The following is a 23,636-nucleotide window of genomic DNA, read 5'->3' on the forward strand; positions in this document are numbered from 1 at the left end:
TGGACAACTAAATCCTAATTTGTTGGTTTCTTGAGAGAAAAAGCTTTTGTTTGGATAGGGTATTATTTGAAATATTATTTTAAATAATTATTGTAGTATTTTTTTGTGATGTGATGTATGTGAGATAAAAAGGTGGTTGAGAATATAAAAAGGTGGGATAAAAAATGTGTTTATGATGCAAGCGAAATATTATTTGGGATAAGTTCACTGTCCAAACAAATTGTTGATCTCTCGAATTCAAATGCCTCCAAGGAAAAATTGCTCAACTCGATTCCATCAACTAATGGCTCTCCGACCAATCAAGATTCAAGCATCCATCACTCTTTAATGAAATGGAAGTCAATCCATGAAAGGTTTTTTTTTTCTCCCCTTTTTTTGCCTTTAATCCAAGCCTAATTTCATGGAAAACAGTTCTGAAAAATGTTTTCCCAGATCAATCTTTTTTCATTAATTTCTCAATGAGTTGGTGGTACATGTTTATTTATTCAGTTTTTTGTAGCTTTGATTCTTGCTCAGCGTTGCGCTACTATAGATGCAGTGTCTAAAATGAGTTGTTTTCTGTTTTCCCTTTTCTCTGTTAATACAGAATTTGCTGACATTTGACTTGTAAAACAGGTTGGCTACACTTATATCAACAGCTCATGGTGATGATGCAAATTGACCCTGCATATAGTTTTGGATAAAAGGTAGGGGTTGGAAAGTAGTAATCTTGGCACTAATATGCAAAAAGGCGATTGATTGTCTTTTCTCTCCCTTCTCTCTAAAACTCTTCCAATCAAGATCTTCTTCATTTTTTTAATGGGAGAGAGATCAAATCTGGTTTTTTTCCACAGGAGAAAGTATTCTTTATAGTATTTAGTTTTTGTTATTTGAATAATTTCTCTTCTAAGATTTTCTAATGAGAGATTCTTCTCTTCTAAGATCTCCTAATTAGAGTTTCTTTCTTCTAGATTCTTCCATTGGAAATTTTATTCTCTTTTAGATTTTTCCTTGTAAGATTTTTTTAGGTTTTTTATCTTTACGAAATTTGAGATTTTGTAGATTTATAATATAGTTTGTTAGATCTGCAATTTCTCCATTATTATCAGATCTAAATTTTTCTTTGCATTTGAACAAGTTTTAATCAGATTTGGTTGTCGACAGACATGCACTGATATATTGGGTTACATGATTCATCCGGATGGAAGATATATAGGAGCATAAATGTTATCTTTATTTGTATTATTTTCTTAGATCTGTTATATCTATTGATTTCAGATCTATATGTATCTGTATCATGTTTATTTGACATATTTTCTGTCATTAGTGCAGATTTGTTTGAATGGAATGATCTTTTCTAGCCAAAAAAAACAAACGCACAGCAGGCTGGTTTACAAAAATTTGATTATTTCAATTGCGTCTCAAATTTATGAGCTGATGGTGATTTGCTTCGGACTCCTCAAGTAACGTTGGGAAAATCTTCAAATTAAAGCAAAGCAGGCTATTCAAGCCTAGGATTCCAACGTTAATCAACTTTGAAGTCTGAACCATGGATTTACTACTAATAATAATATTATAATAACAAAATGATCCCAGTACAAGCTTTGCAGGACTCCAGGAAGAAATCTGCTAAACCTCCTGATTGCTTAAGATCTTGTGAAGAGGTGCAAGATTCCCATTCCCCCCAACGTCAAGTCAAGGTTGCAGTGGAAGGCCGCAAGGCCAGGAGGTGTGCCGGAGGAAATGCTATGAAGGGTGTGAAAGAAGGAAGGAACTTCTATCTAATGATCTTGAGTGAATGTTTATTTTTCGAAATCCAAATTCAACCAAATCCCTCGATCCAAATGAATTAGAATTACAAAAGCAAGCAGGTGTAACATTAACCCCCTAATACACACCATAACAAGAGCGTTTGAAAATGGGAAAGTAGATTTAATTGGTAGCATGTGCCCGGGGGATGGACATGTACAAACTATTGCAAAAGAGCTTCGGAACGAAAAAAAAAGAGTGAAAGCAGCACATCACATCCATTTCCATTGAGATGGCCTATCAATAATATCATTCGATCGTGCACTACTCTCGTGAGAATTGAAGACTTTTTGTGTCCGGTCGATCAATTGGTAGGTATATAGCCAGCATCCACCGCCAAACTATGCCCCGTAACAAAGACAGAGTCATCACTTGCCAAAAACAACACCGCATCTGCTACATGTTTGGCCTTCAGAAATCCTGATTTCTTGATAGCGAACTCAGCCTCAAAACACCTCTCCGTGTCCTCCGCACTCATCTGAAGCCGGCCGCAAATCATCGGAGTAGCCACCGGCCCCGGCGCCACACAGTTCACCCGTATCCCATGCTCACCTAACCCTTTACTAGCACACCTAATCAACCCCTGAACGGCATGCTTGGACATCACGTAATCTATAGCCGCCCCGGTGCCATAATTTGCCATAACACTAGCCGTGCAAATTATGCTTCCCTTAACGCCGCCCTCCACCATGACACGGCCCGCGTGCTTCACGCACGCCGCCATGCCGCGGACGTTGACGGAGAAGAGCTTTTCATAAGCACTCAGATCGAAAGTCAAGATGTCCTGCATGCATTTGCTGACGATCCCAGCATTGCTGAACATGATATCCAGTTGTCCGTGCCTCTCGACGGTTGAATCCACGAGGGACTTGACTTGCTCCTCGTCCGACACGTCGCACTTGATGAACGTGCAGCAATGCAGGCCGATTGACTCGGCTACTTGCTGGCCTTGTTCCTCTTGAATGTCCGCAATCACCACTGCTCTTGCACCGTGCTCGGCGAAACGACGGGCAGTTTCCTCCCCTAGGCCGCTTGCGCCGCCGGTTACAATGGCGACTTTATTCTGCAGCTTCGCGATTTGTGAAGGTTTGCTGATCATTTTTAACTGAACTGGCTGCTGCCGTATATTGAATTGTTATCCCTAAGCGTATGTTATAAGGGTGTTTTGGTGTTTGATGTTGTGGTTATCTTAGCTGTTTTTAGTGAGCATATCATATCCATAAGATTATGTTGTTAATAATACATCTTAAGTTTCTTGCACGCAACTCTGAGTTTGTCAGTTTAAATGCTCTGGATCCCATGCAGTCCTTGTGAGAATAAAATATGAGTTCCTGCATTAATATTAACCTCCTTCAGACTGTCATTTTGCTTTTGCTTTTCAAATTCGTGGATAGAAGTTGATGGTTGTGCCAACTGCCAAGGACAAGGAGGACTCAGTTTTTTGGCAGCAAAATTATATGGAAATCGTGTGGTCGCCAGCACAGATGACGGCAAATCTTTTGATGAGTTTTCGAATTATGTCAAGGAAGGCAAATCTTTTGATGAGCTGCCCTCGTGATGGTAGCCTATATAAAGTCTTTGTCCAGCAAGATGCTCCTACTTCCAAGAGACTTTGGATACGATGGACTTGAAAGATTCCGGTTGAGATCTCAAGTGGGATTCGTTGTTTACAAAAAATAACCAATAAAGAATGATTCCAAAAATAACCAATAAAGAATGAGAACGATTTGCATTAATTGGGACCAATGATGACTTTCTGTGCTTTAATTGGCTTTAATGATGGATGTTAATATCCTTAACTAATCGTGCTTTTCCTAATCAAATTTGGTGTTTTCGGGTGTCATCCAAGGTGAACAGAGCCAATTTCATTGTATACCGTATACACTTGTCTTAAAGAAATGCACAATCACCTGACATGCATTGATTTTTCGGTTTATGGAGGATTGACTACTGAAAGAGGTGATTCTCATAGCACCATTTGGCTGACCCCCGTACACACCTTATCAGTCAGCCATTTTCTAATCCTTACTCATCCCGCACATTAGTGGGCATCCGGTTATCGAATACCAGCTAAGATAGGGTCGGGTCAACGATTACTCGCTGCACCTTGTTTTTCATTTAATTTTTTTAAAAAATGATTTATACTAATTTAATTTAATTTTTTACATATTCATCAAAGATTTAATAAAGAATTTTTTCTCAAAAAAAGTTTCTCACAAGAAACAAACATGTGAAAAGAATATAAGAAAAAGAAAAAAATTAAAAGGATTCAAAATCAATGAAAATTTGAACTAAGGAGTACCTTTTTTAAAAAAAAAAAAATATTCCACATTAATTAAACTCTTTTCTAAAAAACATAAAATCATTGTGTCTACAAATGAATCTTGTAAATAAACTATAGTTTGTGGTGTAATTTGTTCAATGAAATTACTTATTTAGCTCTAAAAATATTATTTTGTAGTACGTGTATTAAATAAAAACTAAAAAAATATATATGCTGGGTGGGTCGGACGGTTTTTTAATTATGTAGTCATAACCTGCCCTGCATTTAAGCGAATATTCGACCCTCTTTTGACTCGGTCAAATAATACAAATTGGGTATTCTATTTTTTGAATTGAATCGGATTGAGTATGACTAATTTTCGGATTTATAGATATTTTTGCCTACCCCTATAGATATTTATAGATGGAAAGCAAGAGGAACTAAAGGGATGCGTTGAGATAGAAGAAAATGATATGATAGAAGCCAAAAAAGGGGTAGATGATAGATGTTATAGCAAACAAGTCGAGTCCGAGTCAAACTTTTATCTAATTGAATAGTCTCGACTCAATTTTATTAAATTTGAGCTCAAATTCAATGAACTCTGAATGTAAAACTCGAGTTTGAATTCAACCTCAAATTCAGATCGAGTTTTGATTTAGTTGACTCACAAGTGATTTGCTCATTTGCAACCCTATCCAACACTCCCTCCCCCTAATAAAAAAGGCCCAGAAGACGCGGAACTGTACAGCAGCGGGGTTTACGTATTCAGGTGAGTTGCAAAACAATCATGGATAGAGATAATTTGTCAGGTTCCATAACATCTTTGCTCCTGGCTGCATAACAATTATGGACACAGATAAGCGAACCAAATTCAACATCATCCTCAAACAGTGAGGATATACATCTAAGTTAAAACCCACAACCTTACACAGAATGAACATTATCCTCACTAAATTCCAAATCCTAGAATGACTTGAAGTGCCAAGGAGAAGCTCCAATATGAAGATGCCCTTTTCCTAGTTGTCAAAAAGAAAGAGCAGCGCCTGGTGAAGCGGGCATTGGGCACCGCCATGTTAGATGCTGTCTTTGGTTGTGCGGCAAAACCAAGTTCCTTGCTTCCTCCCATAGAAGCAAGTGTATGATATGATATGATGAGCACCGTTCCCAACAGGAATACCAACCGGAGCTTCTTGTTTGCACAATAAATGAGGTAACTGTTGAAGAAAAAGTTATGTAAAATGAGATGTTTGTAGTCTAGAAATTGATAAGTAATTCCCACTTTCACCATGCATGAAAAGCAAGCCAGAATGGCCCTTTTGCATTCGAGTCTTTAAACCACATCCAAAATCAGACACAATAATATAGCTTTCAATGCACAATTTTAATTTCTTAAAATTGAGCACCAATAATAGTACAATAACCAAGTTGAATTTCTATGAACACTGCTAATGCATGAGACTACTTTCAACTTGGACAGTGAAAGCATTTATAATAACTACATCAATGTGCCAATAGAGAAACAAGAGAAATTTGTAATTTCCAACATCATAAACTAACAACTCACTTTCAGAATATTTGGCAAAAACTCGTGATGCTTACTTTTATATCTCAAGCTAACTGCTAATTCCACCTCAACCATGCAAAAAGAAATAGCCAAATTGGTTCTTTGCATCTCAGGTATATAAACATATCCAGATTCAGACATATTAGTGTAACTTTCAGTGCACATAAATTAAATGATTTCAAAGAACCACAAAAATTGAGATTAAATATTAATCCTGTAGAAATAGATTAATTAATCCTGTAGGTGATAGATTAAAAAATTGAGAAATTTTTTTGCCTCTGCCACAGATAACTTGATATTTTATTACCTGAATTTTAGAAATTTCCACAGTGTAGCCCTTGAAATTCCTGCTCTCCTCGCATCCAAAAACCTTCAAACTGTTGACCTTGTCTTTTCCCGCATTCACTGAAGATGAACTACGTCAAACAAACAACATTATTCAAGCAAATTGCTCCCAGAAAATACATCTGAAACCATTTTGTTATTTTGATGCATGCAAAATAAGCTGCCAAATGCAAAAGAGGAAGTCTGCTACAGCCACGAAACTCCTCATGGGTATTGAAACTAAATTTGCTTCCATTTTCTCCATTTTGCACAGCAATAAAACAATTGACAGAATCAAGTACAAAAATCTGTTCCAGAATCCAACTGGCACATCTTTGCACTTTCATGAAACTCATCTATATAATGGACAAATTCATCCTTGTCATCATTCATAAGGGCACACTCAATTTGAGTATCCCAACTCAGGCACACGTCATAAAATTCTCCTGCATCGTTCTGATAGACATATCTGCCTGTTGAAATCTTCCCCATAACAGCGATAGAAGGGAGCATAAATCTTTCTCCTTAGAAACTCATCATCAGTAAAGCAAATGTAAGGCTTTTTTGGCAGATTTGGAATTGAGAGAGAGAGAGAGAGAGAGATGTTAGCAATAATCCCTGTACTAGAAAAATGGTTGGAAGTATTCCCCAACGAAAACCCGAGTTTTATAACTAAATAGTTTTCAAAACGCTATGGCACCATTTTCGTAAAACAGTACCAAGCCTAACAAAAGTTTTCTTGCTTGCATCATGTTATTAATCACAAAAAGAACACAAAGAAGTCCCAAATGTATCCGTAAATTTCTCCAACTCTTCATTTCATTGTCCCCGGGCCAGGGAACAGAAGTAAAACATTCTTAGGAAAAAGAGATCTTTTTCACTTTCTTTTCTTATTATTAAGTTCTCTCCTTGTTTATGTAATGAAGTGAACAAACTAACTAAGGACAAAACATGACTTAGGAAGCAGAAACCATGAAAGCGTGAATGTCAGAAGTAGGAAGGCGCGATCTCTAGGCAAAGTAAATACAAAAGGCGTGAGTAAGCAGTAACAAGGAAGCCGGAACATGAAGGCGTGGATGCTAAGGTACTGAAGGCGTGAACATTGGACAGAAGGGTTATCAAAAGCGTGGCCAAACGATCACGCTTTTCATGGGTTTTAGCTGTTCTAACAGAACCTCAGGAGCGGCAACTTGCAAATACAACTTGCAGATATAATTCAACACGTGTATTGTTTTTATTGGCTCAGTTAGTAATCTGTTAGGATTCATTAGCTTTATAAGCAGACTTCTCTGCTCAAGTAAGGTAGCAATTTTGAATTCATTTTGTCCAGATTCATCAGAATCTACTTGAGGAGCAATCCTCATTTTTCCCTCCCAAATTTTCCTTCAATCTTTCCCCTTCTTAGCTAAATCCATTATTTCTGTTCTTGTAATTTGTTTTCCAGATTCAATTAATGAAAGTTGAAGTTCATTCGTTCACTAATTCATTGATTCATCATTAACTGGTTTTATTCATTCGAGCTTGTTCTTTCTGATTTCTGCATTAGTTCTGGCCTCTCTGGTTTCTGGTCCATAACAGTTTACTACATAACCTCTTCCAAACCTTTTGGGTTCTCTCTTTTACCTGTCTTTGGTTTTCTGCTCTGGTTTTCATTCTTTATTTAGCTTAATGAATCTCTAACCCATATATGTTCAATTAAGGTGTATATATGAATGCTTTTACATCATTAACTAAATAAATTAGAAATAGCACTTATGAGCTAAGAAGAAGTTCTAGATTTCGGAAGAGTTTCGAAATTTTTAAAGTAAATATAATATAGAAATCGACGAATTGATCAAACATGAGAAGACTCATAAAAGAATATGCTAGATTTTTACCTCTTGCATTTTCACACTAGAAAGTCCTCTCCTTTGCAACCATACAAAGGCGACACCAGCAGTAAAAATGAAAACTGGGGGGAGAAAAGGTTAAATGTAAGCCAAATGAGAGGGTTAGAAGAAAGGGAAAAGGGGGGGGGGGGGGGGGGGGTATAAGAATAAAAAAATGCAGTAGAGCTCTTTTATGATTACAGATAAAGTTTTAGCCTGCTTCAAAAATGGAAGCTTGCCAGCCTCCGCCGTGATGGCTATCTTGTTTGGTTCCTCGCCGTGGTTGTATTCGTAGTCGCCCTCATCAATATCCTCTTCGTAATCTTCCTCATCCGTCTCGTCGTCTTCATCATCCGTCTCATCTTCTTTGTAATCCGCCTCTTCACTCCCTTTTGCAATTTCACATTTGATTCTTCTGCGTTTCCATCAATCTTAGTTTCTGCCTCAATGGTCCTCTTTCACGATTCTTGATCAGCTGGCTATTTTCCCTTTGCTTGAACATTCAGCTAAGCAGAAGCTATCCTTCTAGGGTGCAAGCAAAACAATTTAGCTATCCACAACATCTTTTCCTTAGCAGCCAACTGCAATCTTTTGGCACTGACTGCCATACTAACCTCTCTTTTACCTCAGCCTTTTTCCTTTTTTTTAAAACGGTAGAAGAATTTCATTTCACTGAAAAATATTACAAGTAAAGACTGGATACGTGTCCAAATAGGAGCATCTAGGGACAAAGCCTCTAGATCATAAGGATAACTGTGTATCCAACAAACATCAAGACGCAATTTAGTAGCAAATTTAAATTACTCTAAAGCTAATTTAAGACCTTCTTTCTTGCCTACATCGATTGATCCTACTTGAAGTACTGTTATAGCGCCAGGATGTCTTCTAGCACTGTTTTAGTAGGCTATCACTGGAGTTCCTTGCGTTCAGCAGTCCATTGAGCCTTTTACATCACTCGATATCTTAATTTTGCACTAGCTCTGATCCATAGCTTTGATTATTGCAAATTTAGTTGCTTTGGCTGGTTCCAGTTTATAGATCCTTCTTTGGTTTTAGGGATTGCCCAAACAGCCCGAAGCTTCACTTCCCAATCAGTTGCTGTGATCCCTACCTACTCTCCTATTGCTTTCCTTCATTCCTTTCCCAGCTACTTTGATGTTGATTGTCATCTAGTCATTGCTTTTTGATTCTTGGGTCCCTGCTAACATTCTTTGCAGTTGAAACTCTGTTTTGGCTTGCTTTTAAGACCATGTTGTATTCATTCCAATCCTCCCAAGCTCTCTATACTGCTTCAACAAAGTTGCCCTGTGACCATTGAATTGGAAACTGTTTCTTTCCTTCCAGATTGTTCATAGGATATTCACAGTCAAACCTATATGCTCATCTCCCTCTTCCCTGTTTCTACTTGCCATCATCCCTTCCCACTATCCCCAGAATTCCACCTTTTTCCCATCAAGCCCATCCCACTGGATTGGAGCGAATTTCCATATTTCGATGGCCAGTTACAGAACATCACATGCTCCAGAGTTTTAGCCTCAGTGTGTGTGCACCAGGGAAGGCCCTTCTGTATCTTTTTGTAAATTAGCTTATTAGGGCAAAGTGCCTGTGAGGCATTTCCATAAAAAGTGTTTCAGTTTTTGCTTAGTTTTCATACCTCAAATCCCTTTCCAAATTTTCTGGTTGTGCTTGTTTCTGCTGGTTCATACTTTCAGGGATGGGCATGGGTCGGGTACCTGTCCCGTGCATTATTTGATTGATCCGACTAACATTTTGCAAATGAGTCATTTTTTAACTTTTACCCATCCGCATATTTGCAGGTATCCGGTACGGGATTGGATTAATGGGTACTCGCCCCGCCTTGCTTAACGGGTATCCATCCCATGCATTATTTGATTAACTCGATCCACACTTTGCAGATCAATCATTTTCTGACTCTTACCCACCCCACATATTTGCGGGTATCTGGTATGGGGTTGGATCAATGGGTACTTGTTCCCCTTGCTTATTATTTATTTTTTTTAAAAAATAATTTGTACTAATTTAATTTTGTATCTTACATATTCATCTAAAACTTACAAAGATTTTTTTTTTCTCAAAAAAAAAAGTCTACTCTCAAAAAACAAACATACTTTTTGGGCTGGGTATAGGTCAGGTACCTGTCCTATACATTATTTGATTGACCCGACTCATATTTTGCGGATTAGTCATTTTCTAACTCTTACCCATTCCATATATTTTCCTGGTATCCGGTATGGGGTTGGATCACTGGGTACCCGCCCCGCCTTGCTTATCGGGTACCCGTTCCGTGTATTATTTGACTGACCCGATCAACACTTTGCGGATCAGTCATTTTCTGACTCTTACCTACCCCGCATATTTGCGGGTATTCGGTATGGGGTTGAATCAATGGGTACTTGTCCCGCCTTGCTTATTATTTAATTTTTTTAAAAAATAATTTGTACTAATTTAATTTTGTATCTTATATATTCATCTAAGATTTAATAAAGATTTTTTAGTCTCCTCCCAAAAAACAAACATGCAATGAACATGCCAAAAAAAAAAAAGAAAAATTAAAAGAATTCAAAATCAATGAAAATTTGAAATAAGTAGTACCTTTTTTTAAATATATATTCCACGTCAATTAGATTCTTTCTTAAAAACCATAATATCATTGCCTCTATAAATAAATCTTGTAAATAAACTATAGTTTCCTATATTTGTAGCACAATTTGGTCAATGAAATTACTTTATTAGCGCTAAAAATATTATTTTGTAGTATGTGTATAAAATAAAAAATAAAAAATAAATATATGTGGGGCATGTCAGGTACGTGCATGTTATTAATTATATAACTCTAACCCGTCTCGCTTATAGGCAGGTATTTGACATTCTTTTGATTCGGTCAAATAATGCGGATCAAGTACTCTATGTTTCGGATCAAATCGGATTGGATATGCAAGGTTTTCTCAAATCGAATTGGATATGAAGGATTTTCGGATCAGTGGGTATTTTTGCCCATCCCTACCTGCTTCATTCATCTTTATCTAATATAAGAAATGGTGACATATTTGACTAGACAAAGAAGTTGGATAGGAAACTTGGACAAAGGACCCGGTCCGAAAAGTGGATAATCATACACAAAATGCCGTCAATGAGTATATCTTGGTGATTTCATTGTCAATCAATTGAACCTGATGCTTTCACTAAATTTTACTATCACTTTGAGTATCTTTTTGGCATCACTAAATTAATTTTATCACTTCTAGTATTTTGCTTTTTCCTGCTTTGCACGTGCTTGTTTGGGAGCACTATCTTGGTGAACATACATGTACTTTGGCTAACAGGCTGGGTATGTTTCTTGAAAAATTTTCCTTGCAATTGTATATGGGGTTAAGCATTGGTTTCGAATAGGTAAAACTTGAATAATACAATATTTATTTATTTTTTTGTTTGAAGTACAAGATCCAAACCTACTATTATCTAGTGGTTTTTTTGTATTAGTACGCCTATGAAAATAAAATCAAAAGGATGGTCATTTTTTTTGCATCCGCTACAAGGGGAGTCATTTTGTCTGTAAGGCACACGGGAACCTCAGTGCCACTTTTCCAGTGTCAATTCAGTTCACTATAAGGTGCTATAAACAACCGCTGATTTTTTGCCGAAATTAAAAAATTACTTTTGCAACCGCTCAAGTCTTGGTTTAGTGGTCAAGACAATCGAAACAGACTTATAGCTGTTTGATAGAACAACAACATCAATGAGACAGCCAGTGAGACATATATAGCAGTTCCAAGTATGGATCCATTCTAGTTTGAAATGATCAACTCCTGCTGTAGATCCAACAATCCCATACTTCAGCTAGTCATTGCAAACAAATTTAGTGAAAAATTAAAGATCCTATTGTTGCTGATCATTAAACTGTGCATCCACCATCAACCACAAGATTATGCCCTGTGATAAATGTAGAATCATCAGAGGCAAGGAATAAAGCAGCATCAGCAACATGATTAACTTTCAGTATAGCTTCTTTCAAGGAAGTCTGAGGCTGATGAATCTTCTCTAATTCCTCAACATCCATATGAAAATAGTTGCACGCTAATGGTGTAGCAACAACAAATGGTGAAACAGCGTTGACTCTAATTCCATGTGGCCCCAGCTGCTTACTAGCACATCTCATCAGCCCCAGAACTGCATGTTTCGACATGTAATAATCTGTCGAAACTTCTCCAGCTGTAGTGGCTGCTATACTCGCCGTGCAAACTATGCTGCCCTTTACTCCCCTTTCCACCATCGCTTTTGCAGCATGTTTTACACATGCCGTCATGCCTCGTACGTTGATAGCAAAGAGTTGATCAAGTTCTGAGAAGTCAAGATCGATCACCAATTGATTTGACTTGCTAAATACTCCAGCATTGCTGAACATGATATCTAGTTGGCCGTAAGTTTGGATGGTTGAATCTATCATTCTCTTGACTTGCTCTTCATCAGCTACATCACAACGGACATAGCTGCAGTTTTTTGAACCAATCGATTCAGCCACGGTTCGGCCCTTTTCGTCTTGGATGTCAGCGATCACAACTTTGGCACCATGGTTGGCAAAAAGTCGAGCAGTTGCCTCGCCGATGCCGCTAGCACCTCCTGTTACGATGGCAACTTTGGTTTCCAGCTTTTTCGTGATGCTAGAAGGTTGTTGCGCCATCTCTCTCGAGGAAAAGAAAAAAAAAAGATTTTTTTTTTCAGGAAGCTAGTTCTTCTTTAGGAGAAATTATAGTTGTACAATGCATGTAAAACTTCAAGGATTGCTGCTTTATAATACTACCTTATGTCCCACCCTTGCCTAATCATGCGCCATTGTGCTAAGAGTATTTTACTCGATAATTGGAAGTTCAAACAAGTTGCCAACTCATATTGGAAGGCATTATGTACTTGGAATCTCTGATGTTTTCTAGGTAATAGTTAATGAGCCCAAGTCAACGATGGAGAGTTGGTGTGTTGAGAATTGGGAATTTTATGCAGGCCTATAATTTACAGAACAAATTGATGATCCCAGAATCCATTTAGCAGTAGTCTAACATGTTATGTTATCTCACCCACTTAACAGACTATCAATTGATTCAAGCCTCCAATCCAGAGTCTAATATGTTGTCTGACAGATTCCAGCCTCCAGTGCAGAGATTTCAATTGATTAGAGCATTTCTCATGGGCCACCAGAGGATCGGCTGGTTTGCAACTTTAATAACCAAACAAAACAGTTCCTTTATTATTATTAGTTTTTGGGGTCCGTTCAAGAAAATTTAAGTCAGAGGAGCTGGCAGAACTGGACGTAAGCTGATTGGGCTAAGTCTGGCCTTGAATTAGCCAACCACTTGGGGCCTGATCAATGTTCATGCCGTAGAGATTAATGTTGCATTCCTAAATAATCACAACCACAATCCTCTGGGAGAAACTCCCATTTGAGAGGCCGAATCTGTCAGTCATGAACTGTAGAGTGATTTGATATCAAAGTTGTCACAGAATGAGATGACGCGCAAGGCAGTCCAGAAAATACAGGGGACGACATCTTACTATCCATGTTAACAAGTTAATATACCAAATTCCAAATGTTAAAACCCCCATGATAATACTGAATCCAAGTTCATGACTTCATTCATATTTCATTCAATTAACACACCATGCAAGTATTGTAATTGATGAAGGGAGGGGTGTTCGCTTGAGGGCTTGAAGCCTTTGAAATGAAGCTTGCATTTGCGGAAAATAATCAAATCTAGCATGATCCCTCAAAAAAAAAAATTTTTTTTTTTTTGGATAAGCAAGATAACTTCATTTAATTCACTGAAAGCTGACATTCCAAGAAATACAGCAAGTAGAAGGGATGGTCTGATTCCTTATTTTGATAACAAGAATGTGTCAGGAAATAGAGTCTTGTTCCTCCCAATTCATCCATCATACGCGGGCTTTTTTGGACCATATCTGCAACTTGGACAACATCCCGAGAGATTAAACAATCTTTACAAATTAACCTCCGCTTAACAGAGTTAGAAGTACTTTTGCTATGGTTTCAATCTGAGTAAAAAAGCAAAAGAAACAACATCCAGGATGAGTCTAAAGACTGAACTATATGATCAGAATACATTACTGGCCTACTTAAAAGTAAGGCACTTATCTATCAAACTCGTGTATTTGACAAGTTTTCTGGTCAGGGGTTCATGATCCCTCCATCATTGATGAATTCATGGTGCTGTGGAGTGCTCTATTCCGAAGCATCCTCCTGCCTCCAATGTGTGTATTTTACAAGTTTTCTTACCAGCTAACCACTCCCAAGAAACTGTAGCACGAGACAGAAGATTGTAAATCAATAAGATGTTAAATGACTTAAATCAGAAGAAAGAAAAGTATAAATATGAAAAAGAAAAGAAGGAAAACTATATCCTAGTATACACTCTATAGCTCCATAACATCAGCTCAGAGAAATACTTCCTTCATTTACAAGGGGTTTTTTTTTTTTGGGTGAGAGTATTTTCAAGTTTTGGTGGGTCTACGATGTGATACCGTGTCAAGAACAAACAAGTAACAACAATTCGCCACCAATAGCATCTGAGTCATTGGCGGAGTGGGAGATCAATTGACATTTTTTCACAAGCTTATCCTCTGAATTTTCTGCTAAAATAATCAATGCACAACTTTTTCTTTCTTTTCTTCACTTTTTTTTTTTTTTGCTGTAGAGATCTAATGAAAAGTATAATGTCAATCAGATAAAAAGATAATTCGATACTGATCTCCTCTACTTTGTCTTTCTGCAATGACGTATATATCTTGTGCTCCTATCTTCATTATTGGCTTCGAAAAAGTACGAACCAACTTTGACGACTAATTATTCAATTAAAACCAGAATAGAAAAGATTTAATTTCTCACGGCTTTCTTGAGGATGATCGACCTGGGGGAGAGGGTGGGAAAGATTATTGATGAAAATACAAGAGAAAATTCACAACAAGGGAGCAAAAAAAAAAAAAAGTTCACTAGATTTGATGAAGCAATAAATTAGTAGATTGAAGGGTATATTGATACCTGAGGGAACGAAAGGCAAGGTGAGAAGAGAGAGCGTGGAAGAAGAAGTTAACTCCATGAAGCAACACCACCACTGCCGTGCAACCCAGCAGAAAAAACTCCATCATCATTCCTTCCCTTCTTCTCCCTGATCTTAATTAGTGGCTTCCTCACTTAATTTGGAAAAGATCAGTTTTCCAAATCCTTGTTGCCAAAAACTCAAAAGGTGAAAGCCAGCAACTTTTTAGATTCTTGAATCAGCCCAACTTATCTCGTATAGTAATTAAAGAAGAGGAAACTGCAATAAGAGGAAGATATATAAATATATATATATATTTAGGGTTAATCACATTTTATCCCCTTAAAGAATACCCCATTTTTCAGTTTACCCCCTAACCTTTAATTTTGCTCACTTAACCCCCTTTAGGACAAAATTGCCCTTGTATTATTTTGACTTTTCATTTACCTTGTTTTCCTTTCTTTTATTTCTTTTTCTTTTTCTTCTTTATTTAATTCTTCCTGTTTCCCACAAAAATCTTCACCTTAATGATTGAAATTAAAAAAAAGGAATTGCAGAGATCTATCTTCTCCTTAAATGATTAAAAAAAAATATTCAAATCACTTTTCTAAAATATAATTTTTTAGCCTTTCAATTCTTTTAATTTTGGGTTTTCCTCTTTCCTTTCTAGTTTTCCATTTTATTCCCAAGAAAATATCTTAAGATGAAATTGTGACCTGATTAATAATCATCAATTGAAATTTGTGACACGTGGCATCATACAAAAAAATCAAAATTAGTTTTTGATGTCTTTTAAACCTTCACCTAGAAATATGCAATTACAAACTCAAAACAAAATTTTTTTGTTGAAATGGAATTTCTATTGGGAAGCATGAAAGAGAGAAGAAAGAGAAAAAAAAGAAAAGAAAGGAAAACAATTTCATTTTATGATATTTTCTTGAGAATAAAATGAGAAACTAGAAAGGAAAGGGGAAAACCCAAAATTAAAAGAATTGAAAGGCTAAAAAAATTGTAGTTTAGGAAAGTGATTTGAATATTTTTTTTAATCATTTAAGGAGAAGATAGATCTCTGCAATTTCTCTTTTTAATTTCAATCGTTAAGGTGAAAATTTTTATGGGAAAGATGAAGAATTAAATAAAAAAGAAAGAGAAAAAAAAATAAAAGAAAAGAAAACAAGGTAAATGAAAAGTCAAAATAATGCAAGGGCAATTTTGTCCTAAAGGGGGTTAAGTGAGCAAAATTAAAGGTTAGGGGGTAAACTGAGAAATGAGATATTTTTTAAGGGGATAAAATGTGATTAATCCATATATTTATGTGTTAAAAGTATTTTGAAGAGACTAGAGTACAACAATTTAGTCCAGTCGGTGCAATATAGGAGGGTAATAGATTAATATAATATATATACCAGAAGAATAAAAATTGTCTGGACAATAATTGATGGGTCTATGACGTCGACGTTCCTATCTTAGCTATATATCCTGCGTGCATATGACGGTGATATGAATAAGATTGACACTATTCCTATCGCCTTCATCACAACCCCTTTGGATAGAGAAGAAATGCTTTTGGGTATTCTTTGATCATTTTTTTGCCTTTTTATTCTCGATTAGCAATAAATGGGAAACTACTGGACTTACCCGTCGCCATCAACCCATTTCTCCTTTCACGGAATTGTGGAGCTAGTTTTGTTGTTCCTCTGCAACTGTCCACATATTATTAAAGAATTAATCTTCTAAATTGAAATTTTGTATATATGACATGTATTTAAATTCGATAACGTGTACCTCATCATTATAATAAAAAATAACCCTATTATTAATGCAATATTCTTATATTATATAAGAATGAGTTGTGGTCAAAGGGAGTTTGAATTTCAACAGCATGGATAGGGGTGTTTTGGGAACGTGGAATGTTGTGTAACTTTTTTAAAACTTTTGGTGCAATTGAGGGTGGCACGTGTTTAGGTATATACTGAAATGAACTCATTTTGGTACATTTAAAATTTTGATTTATGGAGACATCTGTATATTTCTGTAATATGAAATTATTTTGCAATCGTTTTTGCATAGAGTACAACTCATATAAGCTTATGTGTTAGTATAATTATTGAAATAGTATTATAAACACATTTAATTGAAATGTGACTTTTGTTATGCAATTTAACACAAAGACATATTAACATGTTGTGCAATTAACACATTGTTATAACTAACAGTTGGAGGATATTCTTTTGTTTGAAATAACTTATATCTGCTCTTGGACGATTTGACATCTGTAGGGGTCTTTTGGGAATGATAAAAATTGTAAAAGTATTGATAAAATAAAGTACACAAGTGTGTGCTGCAATTAGAATGTAATATTATTAGTTTTGTCATATTTGATGACTATTTCTTTTCAGAATGTACTATTATTTATCCAATGAAAAATCTTCTCTAATCACAAGTACTAAACACCCGCGCATCCCTAGTAAGTGTAATAATGTGTTCTTGTGAATTATCTGTTAGACGAAACTCATGTATATGTGTATAACTGTGGTTCTGAAAATCTTGATAGAAGATAGGGTAAAATATATAAAACCCTCCTGTGGTTTACCTATTGTACATAAAACTTCCTCATTATTTAAAAACCCACACATACCTCCCTATACTTTGGACTTCTTTGGAACTTGGATGGAAAGCATCCAAACTAACGGGGTTTGTGATACACGCGTGTATTAAGTGAGTTTCAAGTGACATTGTCAAGGACAATTCAGTATTTTGCAATTTTTTGTCATTTCCTTTTTTATTGCCTTTCTTTTTTTTGGTTTATTTTCCTTCTCCATTTCTTCCCTGCTCACTACCAAACTGGTCAATAACACTAAAATGGTCAACGACACCGGTGAATACCAATCATCATCAGTACCACCACCGATCACCAGTAGCTCTATCATCGCCACCAATCACCAGCAACTCTACCACCAATCATCACTAATTTCAACGCTCAACGATTCCAAAATAACACCAAAAAATTTCCAATTAGATAGAGTGCAAAATAACAACAAAAATTCTCAATCTAATAGTCTCAAAATATTAACAAAAAATTCTCAATCAATGATCCCAACCTAACACCAAAAGCCTTCAACATATCAATCACATAGTGGCTCTGCTATCAACTTCAAATTAATCCCAAATTCAATAGAAACATGAATAGCAAAAGTAGATCTGACGATGGCCATTTGTCGGTGGTGTCAGTTGAAGGACTGATGGAAGGAAAGGAAAAGGGAAGCAAAAAAAGAAAAATCAACTGGCGGGCAAGGAGGAGAAATCGAGGTCCACTGCCTTCATGTAAATGGAGAGTGAAGACCCTCTTGGCTTGCTTGGAATACTGAGAGACAGAGCCTCCTAATCAACTGCAATGGGGCCGAGACCTTCGAACAATTGGTGTTGAAGATACAGACGAAAGAGCCGATTTTGTTGCCTAAGAAACTAATGATTCAGAGGAGAAAGAGACTAAGCAATCCAAGTCTCCAAAAAAAGTTGCTGCTTAGATTTGGGTTGTTAATTTTACAGAAAAACACATGAAAAAGTCATGAGTCTAGATCGGCGGTGATAGAGATGCTGTTGAAAATGAAGATGACAAGATGGTGATAGCGAGATGATGGCAGCAATGAAAAGGTGGTGTTGGCTGGATTGATGGGGCAAGAAAAAGAAAGGAAAATCAAAGGGGAAAGGGAAAACAGAAAAATGTTCTGAAAAAAAGGAAGAAATAAAAGCCCAGAACGGTCTGACATTTCCTTGAAGAAGATGATACTTCTTATAAAATTTCAGATGAACCCCTTAGTTCTACCTTTGTTTCAAATGAAGGAAGAAAGTTTTTAAAACTTTAATTGAGCCCTAAGTTAACCTTTGATTTAGTTTGGAAATAGGGTTAATATAGAAAATTTACATGTTTCCGTCAATTTGGATGATTTCTGTCCTTTATCCAAAGAAGTCCAAAGTATAGGGAGGTTATGTATGAGTTTTTAAATAATGAGGAAGTTTTATGTACAATAGGTAAACCACAGGGGGTTTTATGTATTTTACCCTAGAAGATATCGAGCCCCTTCAGTATCCTATACATATATAAAAAGTAGTTTGCTTCTGACTCTTGGGAATTTTTCATCTGTTTTGTGGAGGAGTATTTTAGGGAGTGAAAAAATGACATGGCAGATTTTGTGCAAAGAGTACAAGCTGGTTGGTGTTGTAATAATAGTGTGTTCTCTATATTGCCCTTTTGGCTTAGTTTTGTGACAGACGGTTAGGAAATGAGCAATATTCTCTGTAAGGGTATTTTGGTTAGAGACAAGTAGGGAGAAATGGTGAAGCCTAACATACAACATGATAATACTTTTGCCAATGTTGGTTGCTTATAAAGTGGGCACATAGCTTTTAAATAATGAACTTAATGGCTTAAATTTGAGTGATAAAGATAAAGCTTTGATGGAGAGAGCTTTAATGGAGGGTACTTGAAAAATCACTTGTGTAACCGCTGAATTGTGTAACCGCAACAAGTGAATCATTATTTGCGGTCAATACAACATTTTTGAGCTATCATAACCGATGAATATGTCACTGGAGCAAGTGAAGCATTTATTGCTGTACTTTTGAGATACCGCCCAGCAATGGAAATTCTATACATATTAAAGAATCTTGGCTCACATATTTGTGATCTGTTTGCTCTTTTGTTTAGAAAGGTGTAGTCATTTCATGCTGCAATTTCACCATTTTTTATGTGTAGGAAGTAGATTAGATTTGTGAATTGTCAATTTGTAGTTGGCTGAGCAGTGAGTAGAGGTGTCAAAATGGGTGACTTGGGCGGGTTTGAATTGGGTAAAATGGGTAATGGGTATAAGTGAGTCAACCCATTTATACCCATCTAATTAGATGGGTATAAATGGGTAAGTCAAAAAATGAATTGGGTAACCCAATTACCCATTTATAACCCATTTATTTTAATTTTTTGTAAACTCATTTAAATTCATTTTTGCAAACTAAGTTATCAATTTATACCGCTCTTTGTATCCATCATTAGTTTTAAATATTTACTTGTAATGCTCAATAAGCCTAATTACCAATTTTTTTCCATTTATACTTTATGAAGCAAAATTACATATTATTTAATAATTGAATAATAAGAATATAAAAATTTAAACTAAGTACTATAAAAGTTAATATAAAACTTAAACCAAAAATTTTGAATCCTTAACATTATTTTCATATATAAATTTAAAATTTCATTTTAGAAAAATAAGAAAAGAGCCTAAAATTTATCATAAATTGGTAATGCTGAAAAATGAGCAAGTTAACAAACTAAGATAAAATAAAATAATAAGATAAAACCAACAAATAATAATAATAATGAAACAAAAGTAGTTAACATCATGACAAAATGAAAATTTTGAAAAAAAAAATGGGTGGGGGAAGAGAAGAGATTTGGGGGAAGAGAATTCTAAATAGGTTAATTGGGTTTGATGGGTTACCCAATAATACCCATTTAAATAAATGGGTATTATTGGGTAACCCATTTATACCCATATACAAAAATTTAAAATATCCATACCCATCTATTCATGGACGGGTATGGGTAAATTTAGTTAAGTGGATTGGTTTGCCACCTATAGCAATGAGGAAAGGTGGTTTGCATATAGGGATTTCTGGTGAAGGTAAGCTCTGAATCTTCACTCCACACAGATGGTGCATGCCAATTGTATATTGTTAACTTTATTTATAGGATTCTTTACCCAATGGTGTGACTATTTGTGTAGATATCTCTGATTATTGTGCTTTGTTAATTTAAATGCTTTGTTTAGCCTACTTGACAAAGGTGTTGCTTTCAGTATTTAATTCACCATCATTGTTTTGCAGTTGCTCTTATTTATTGGAATTGAGTTGTCGTTGGTTAAAAATGATGTAAACTTTTAGGCATCCCTATATTTGCCACCGTTGTGATGGCATATGCAAAATTGACCTTATTTGCACTGATATTTAGGATGGTTGGATGTAATGATAAATTTATTGCTAAAAAACAAATTCGCAATGAAAGATCAAAGCAGAGATATGGTTCGTTATCCATTAAACAAAAAGAAAAAATTCGTGAAAAACAACCGCAAGATTATAAGAGACGTAAAGCAGTTGAGAAAATTGTTGGATCTCCATTTCAACCCATGATGGGGAAATTTGCTGGTTCTTTTGCTGTAACTACACTTATTGCAATTTTTCTCATTGTAAAAAGCTCATGATAATGAGCTTATTATAGCAAGCTCATTCTTCTGCTTTCATGGCTAAAAATTATAATTTCCTACAATTCCTTTCACACAATCATATTTTGTGATGCATTACAACTGATACAACTACGTTTATAGCCACCAACATCTACAAGTTAATACAACAAGACCAACCCATAAGTCAAAACACCCGCGTTGTGCGCGGACAAACCCCCTAGTATCATATAATACTCTAACTGATTCATTATAGAACTGTCATAGGGGGTTTATATGATCGCTACGTGCAAGGATACATCAAATCGATTAACTTGAACTACGTTTCCTAGAATATAATTGGATTGAGCTGCTTTTCTTTGAATCATCACTAGTCATGAATCATGAATGAAGCGCGATGGTTATATGCATGTTGCATAAAAGGGGAAAAAGTCCCAGCAACCTTTGAAGCTTTAGTTACGCAAAGTTTTAAACCTTCAATTATGAGGAAACTATTAACCTTCAAACTATCAAAAGTATAAAAGTATAAATTATTTGCCCTTCCGCTAATTTCAGTAATTATGATTGACGGAGGATAGCATCACCTGTAACGCAAGAGCAAATAGCAACTGCAATGTAGTCAGTGCAAGAGCATTTGATCGAATAAAACACAATAAAAACACTTTGACCTAATTGATTTGCTTCAATTTACATCGTCCCTTTCCTCCAAAACCCTTAATTTGTACCGCATGGATTTAATTGCCAGAAAACGATAGATCCGTGACATGATGCGTAGTTATCAGGCTAACATGGGACTAGTGGTTTAGCTTTTCTCATCTTTCTTTGTGGAGTGCTTGGAAGTGTAGTTAGTAATAAAACATTAGACAAATAAATTAATATTTCATATAATTTTAAACTATTGACGCAATTTTCCACCAAATTTGTTGATCTGTAGATTGATGCCATCTTTTCCCCAAGTTTATTAATAGTTATCCTAGTCGTAGAAGATTTAGATAAACCTGAAGTTTGCTGTAGAAACAATCTAGTGATATTTCTATTTGAAATAAAAACTGACCATGAGAAGCAGTACAACATTTTAGAACAACTTTGGTTTTTTTCTTTTCTCCTCTTCTTCCTCTTTTCATCCGCAGGAAAAATATGCACTTTAGTTTGGTTGTTACTATACTGCCAGCCTACCAAATTTGTATAAGTGGACGGCACATTGTGTTGACTGATCCCCCCAACTTCCAAACCAACTTCCTACACTTATTAAGCTACAGGATTGACCACCGTCACATCATCCTCACCGGTAGCCTTTTCATTCTGATCATTCTTGACCAAACTAATCTATATAGTGTCCCAACTATATATATAGTGTTATACACATAGATCAAATGATTTGGAGCAAACAATGAAAATTGTCTTAACAACCCTATCACTTAGTTAGAAATGTGAGGTCCAACAAAGCAAAGTTACTCTTGCAGCTAACAATTATGTGTAACTAATATTTCAAATTCATGGTAAAGCTCCAAATCATTGGTTCAAAATGTTCTCTAGTGCCACAAACAAATCAAGTATTCCCTCTGTTCCTAGCCCTACTTGTTTAAATTCCATTTTCATGGTAGTACTTTTTTCTTTTGTCTTGTTGTTTTGTATGTTTCGATTGAGGTACCAACTTTAGAACACTGCAGTTATGGTCACAACAATATTGGAAACACTGAATTACGCATGCATACTATACCAATATAGACAATTGGTAGGTGGAGTTGTACCTTTTTTTGTAATTAACTATTTAGAATGTATACTTCTAAAATAGATGCATTTTAGAGGCATTCATGGAGAGAGAATCATTAATTCAAATAGTAGTAACAGAAAATACTTCAGAATTCCCTAACTTAAGAAGTTTCAGAAAGGAGGTCTTGGTTAAGCAATAAGCAATTAAGAGGTAGGAATCACAACCATTTTATTGAAAGAAAATATAGGAAGTTTTAGAAGGGTACTCCTCGTCAAACAATTAGCGATTGAGGATAGGAATGACAAATATTTTGATGAAGGAAAATATCCAAGTTATCACATCACAGGCTGATGTTTCTGATTACCATACCATAAATGTTTATCAGATAAGAGAAATATGCCCAAAATTATTAAATGGGAAAAGGCGTGTGATGCTAATGTAATTTAACTCTTTTTTTCTTTTTCTTTTTGATTTTGTTAATTCTGATTTGTTTGATGAGCGATTTTGAAAAAAAAAACCTTAAAGTGCAATGTAGATGCCACTTTTAGCTAGAAGTATGCTAAAGAGAATGTTAATGATGACTTTGTTGAAGGTCCAAACAATACATGCTATGACGGATGTTCAGAAATTCTAATGGTATTCCAGTTGTCGAGGAATTTGGAAAGGTTTTTTTTGGTATGGAGAACATGCTTGAAGTTGAGTTGAACGGAGAGGAATCTAGGGATCAACCTATTGAGGAAAAGAGGAGCTACAAAAAACTAGTCTTGGAGTATGGCAAGCTACAAAAAAAACTAGTTTTGGAGTGTGACAGTTTC

General features: G+C 35.7%; 2 protein-coding genes and 1 long non-coding RNA gene across 3 annotated transcripts; all 3 read right to left on the reverse strand.

The window, feature by feature from the left end:
- Positions 1-1,890: 1,890 nt before the first annotated feature.
- Positions 1,891-2,935, reverse strand: LOC140036657 ((+)-cis,trans-nepetalactol synthase NEPS1-like). The gene has a single exon (XM_072078963.1). The coding sequence runs from the start codon at positions 2,885-2,887 to the stop codon at positions 2,093-2,095; it is 795 nt and encodes a 264-aa protein (XP_071935064.1). The 5' UTR covers positions 2,888-2,935; the 3' UTR covers positions 1,891-2,092.
- Positions 2,936-11,522: 8,587 nt separating this feature from the next.
- Positions 11,523-12,645, reverse strand: LOC140036658 ((+)-cis,trans-nepetalactol synthase NEPS2-like). Its single transcript, XM_072078964.1, has one exon. It carries the CDS (start codon positions 12,504-12,506, stop codon positions 11,721-11,723), a length of 786 nt encoding a protein of 261 aa, XP_071935065.1. The 5' UTR covers positions 12,507-12,645; the 3' UTR covers positions 11,523-11,720.
- A 1,154-nt stretch (positions 12,646-13,799) lies between these two features.
- LOC140036659 (uncharacterized) lies at positions 13,800-15,114 on the reverse strand. Its single transcript, XR_011840218.1, has 2 exons — positions 14,874-15,114; positions 13,800-14,132 (listed from the first exon to the last, which is right to left on the reverse strand). It is a non-coding gene; the product is annotated as an uncharacterized lncRNA (long non-coding RNA).
- Positions 15,115-23,636: the final 8,522 nt, after the last annotated feature.

Source organism: Coffea arabica, chromosome 2e, assembly GCF_036785885.1.
Source record: "Coffea arabica cultivar ET-39 chromosome 2e, Coffea Arabica ET-39 HiFi, whole genome shotgun sequence".
In the NCBI taxonomy this organism is placed as follows: Eukaryota; Viridiplantae; Streptophyta; class Magnoliopsida; order Gentianales; family Rubiaceae; genus Coffea; species Coffea arabica.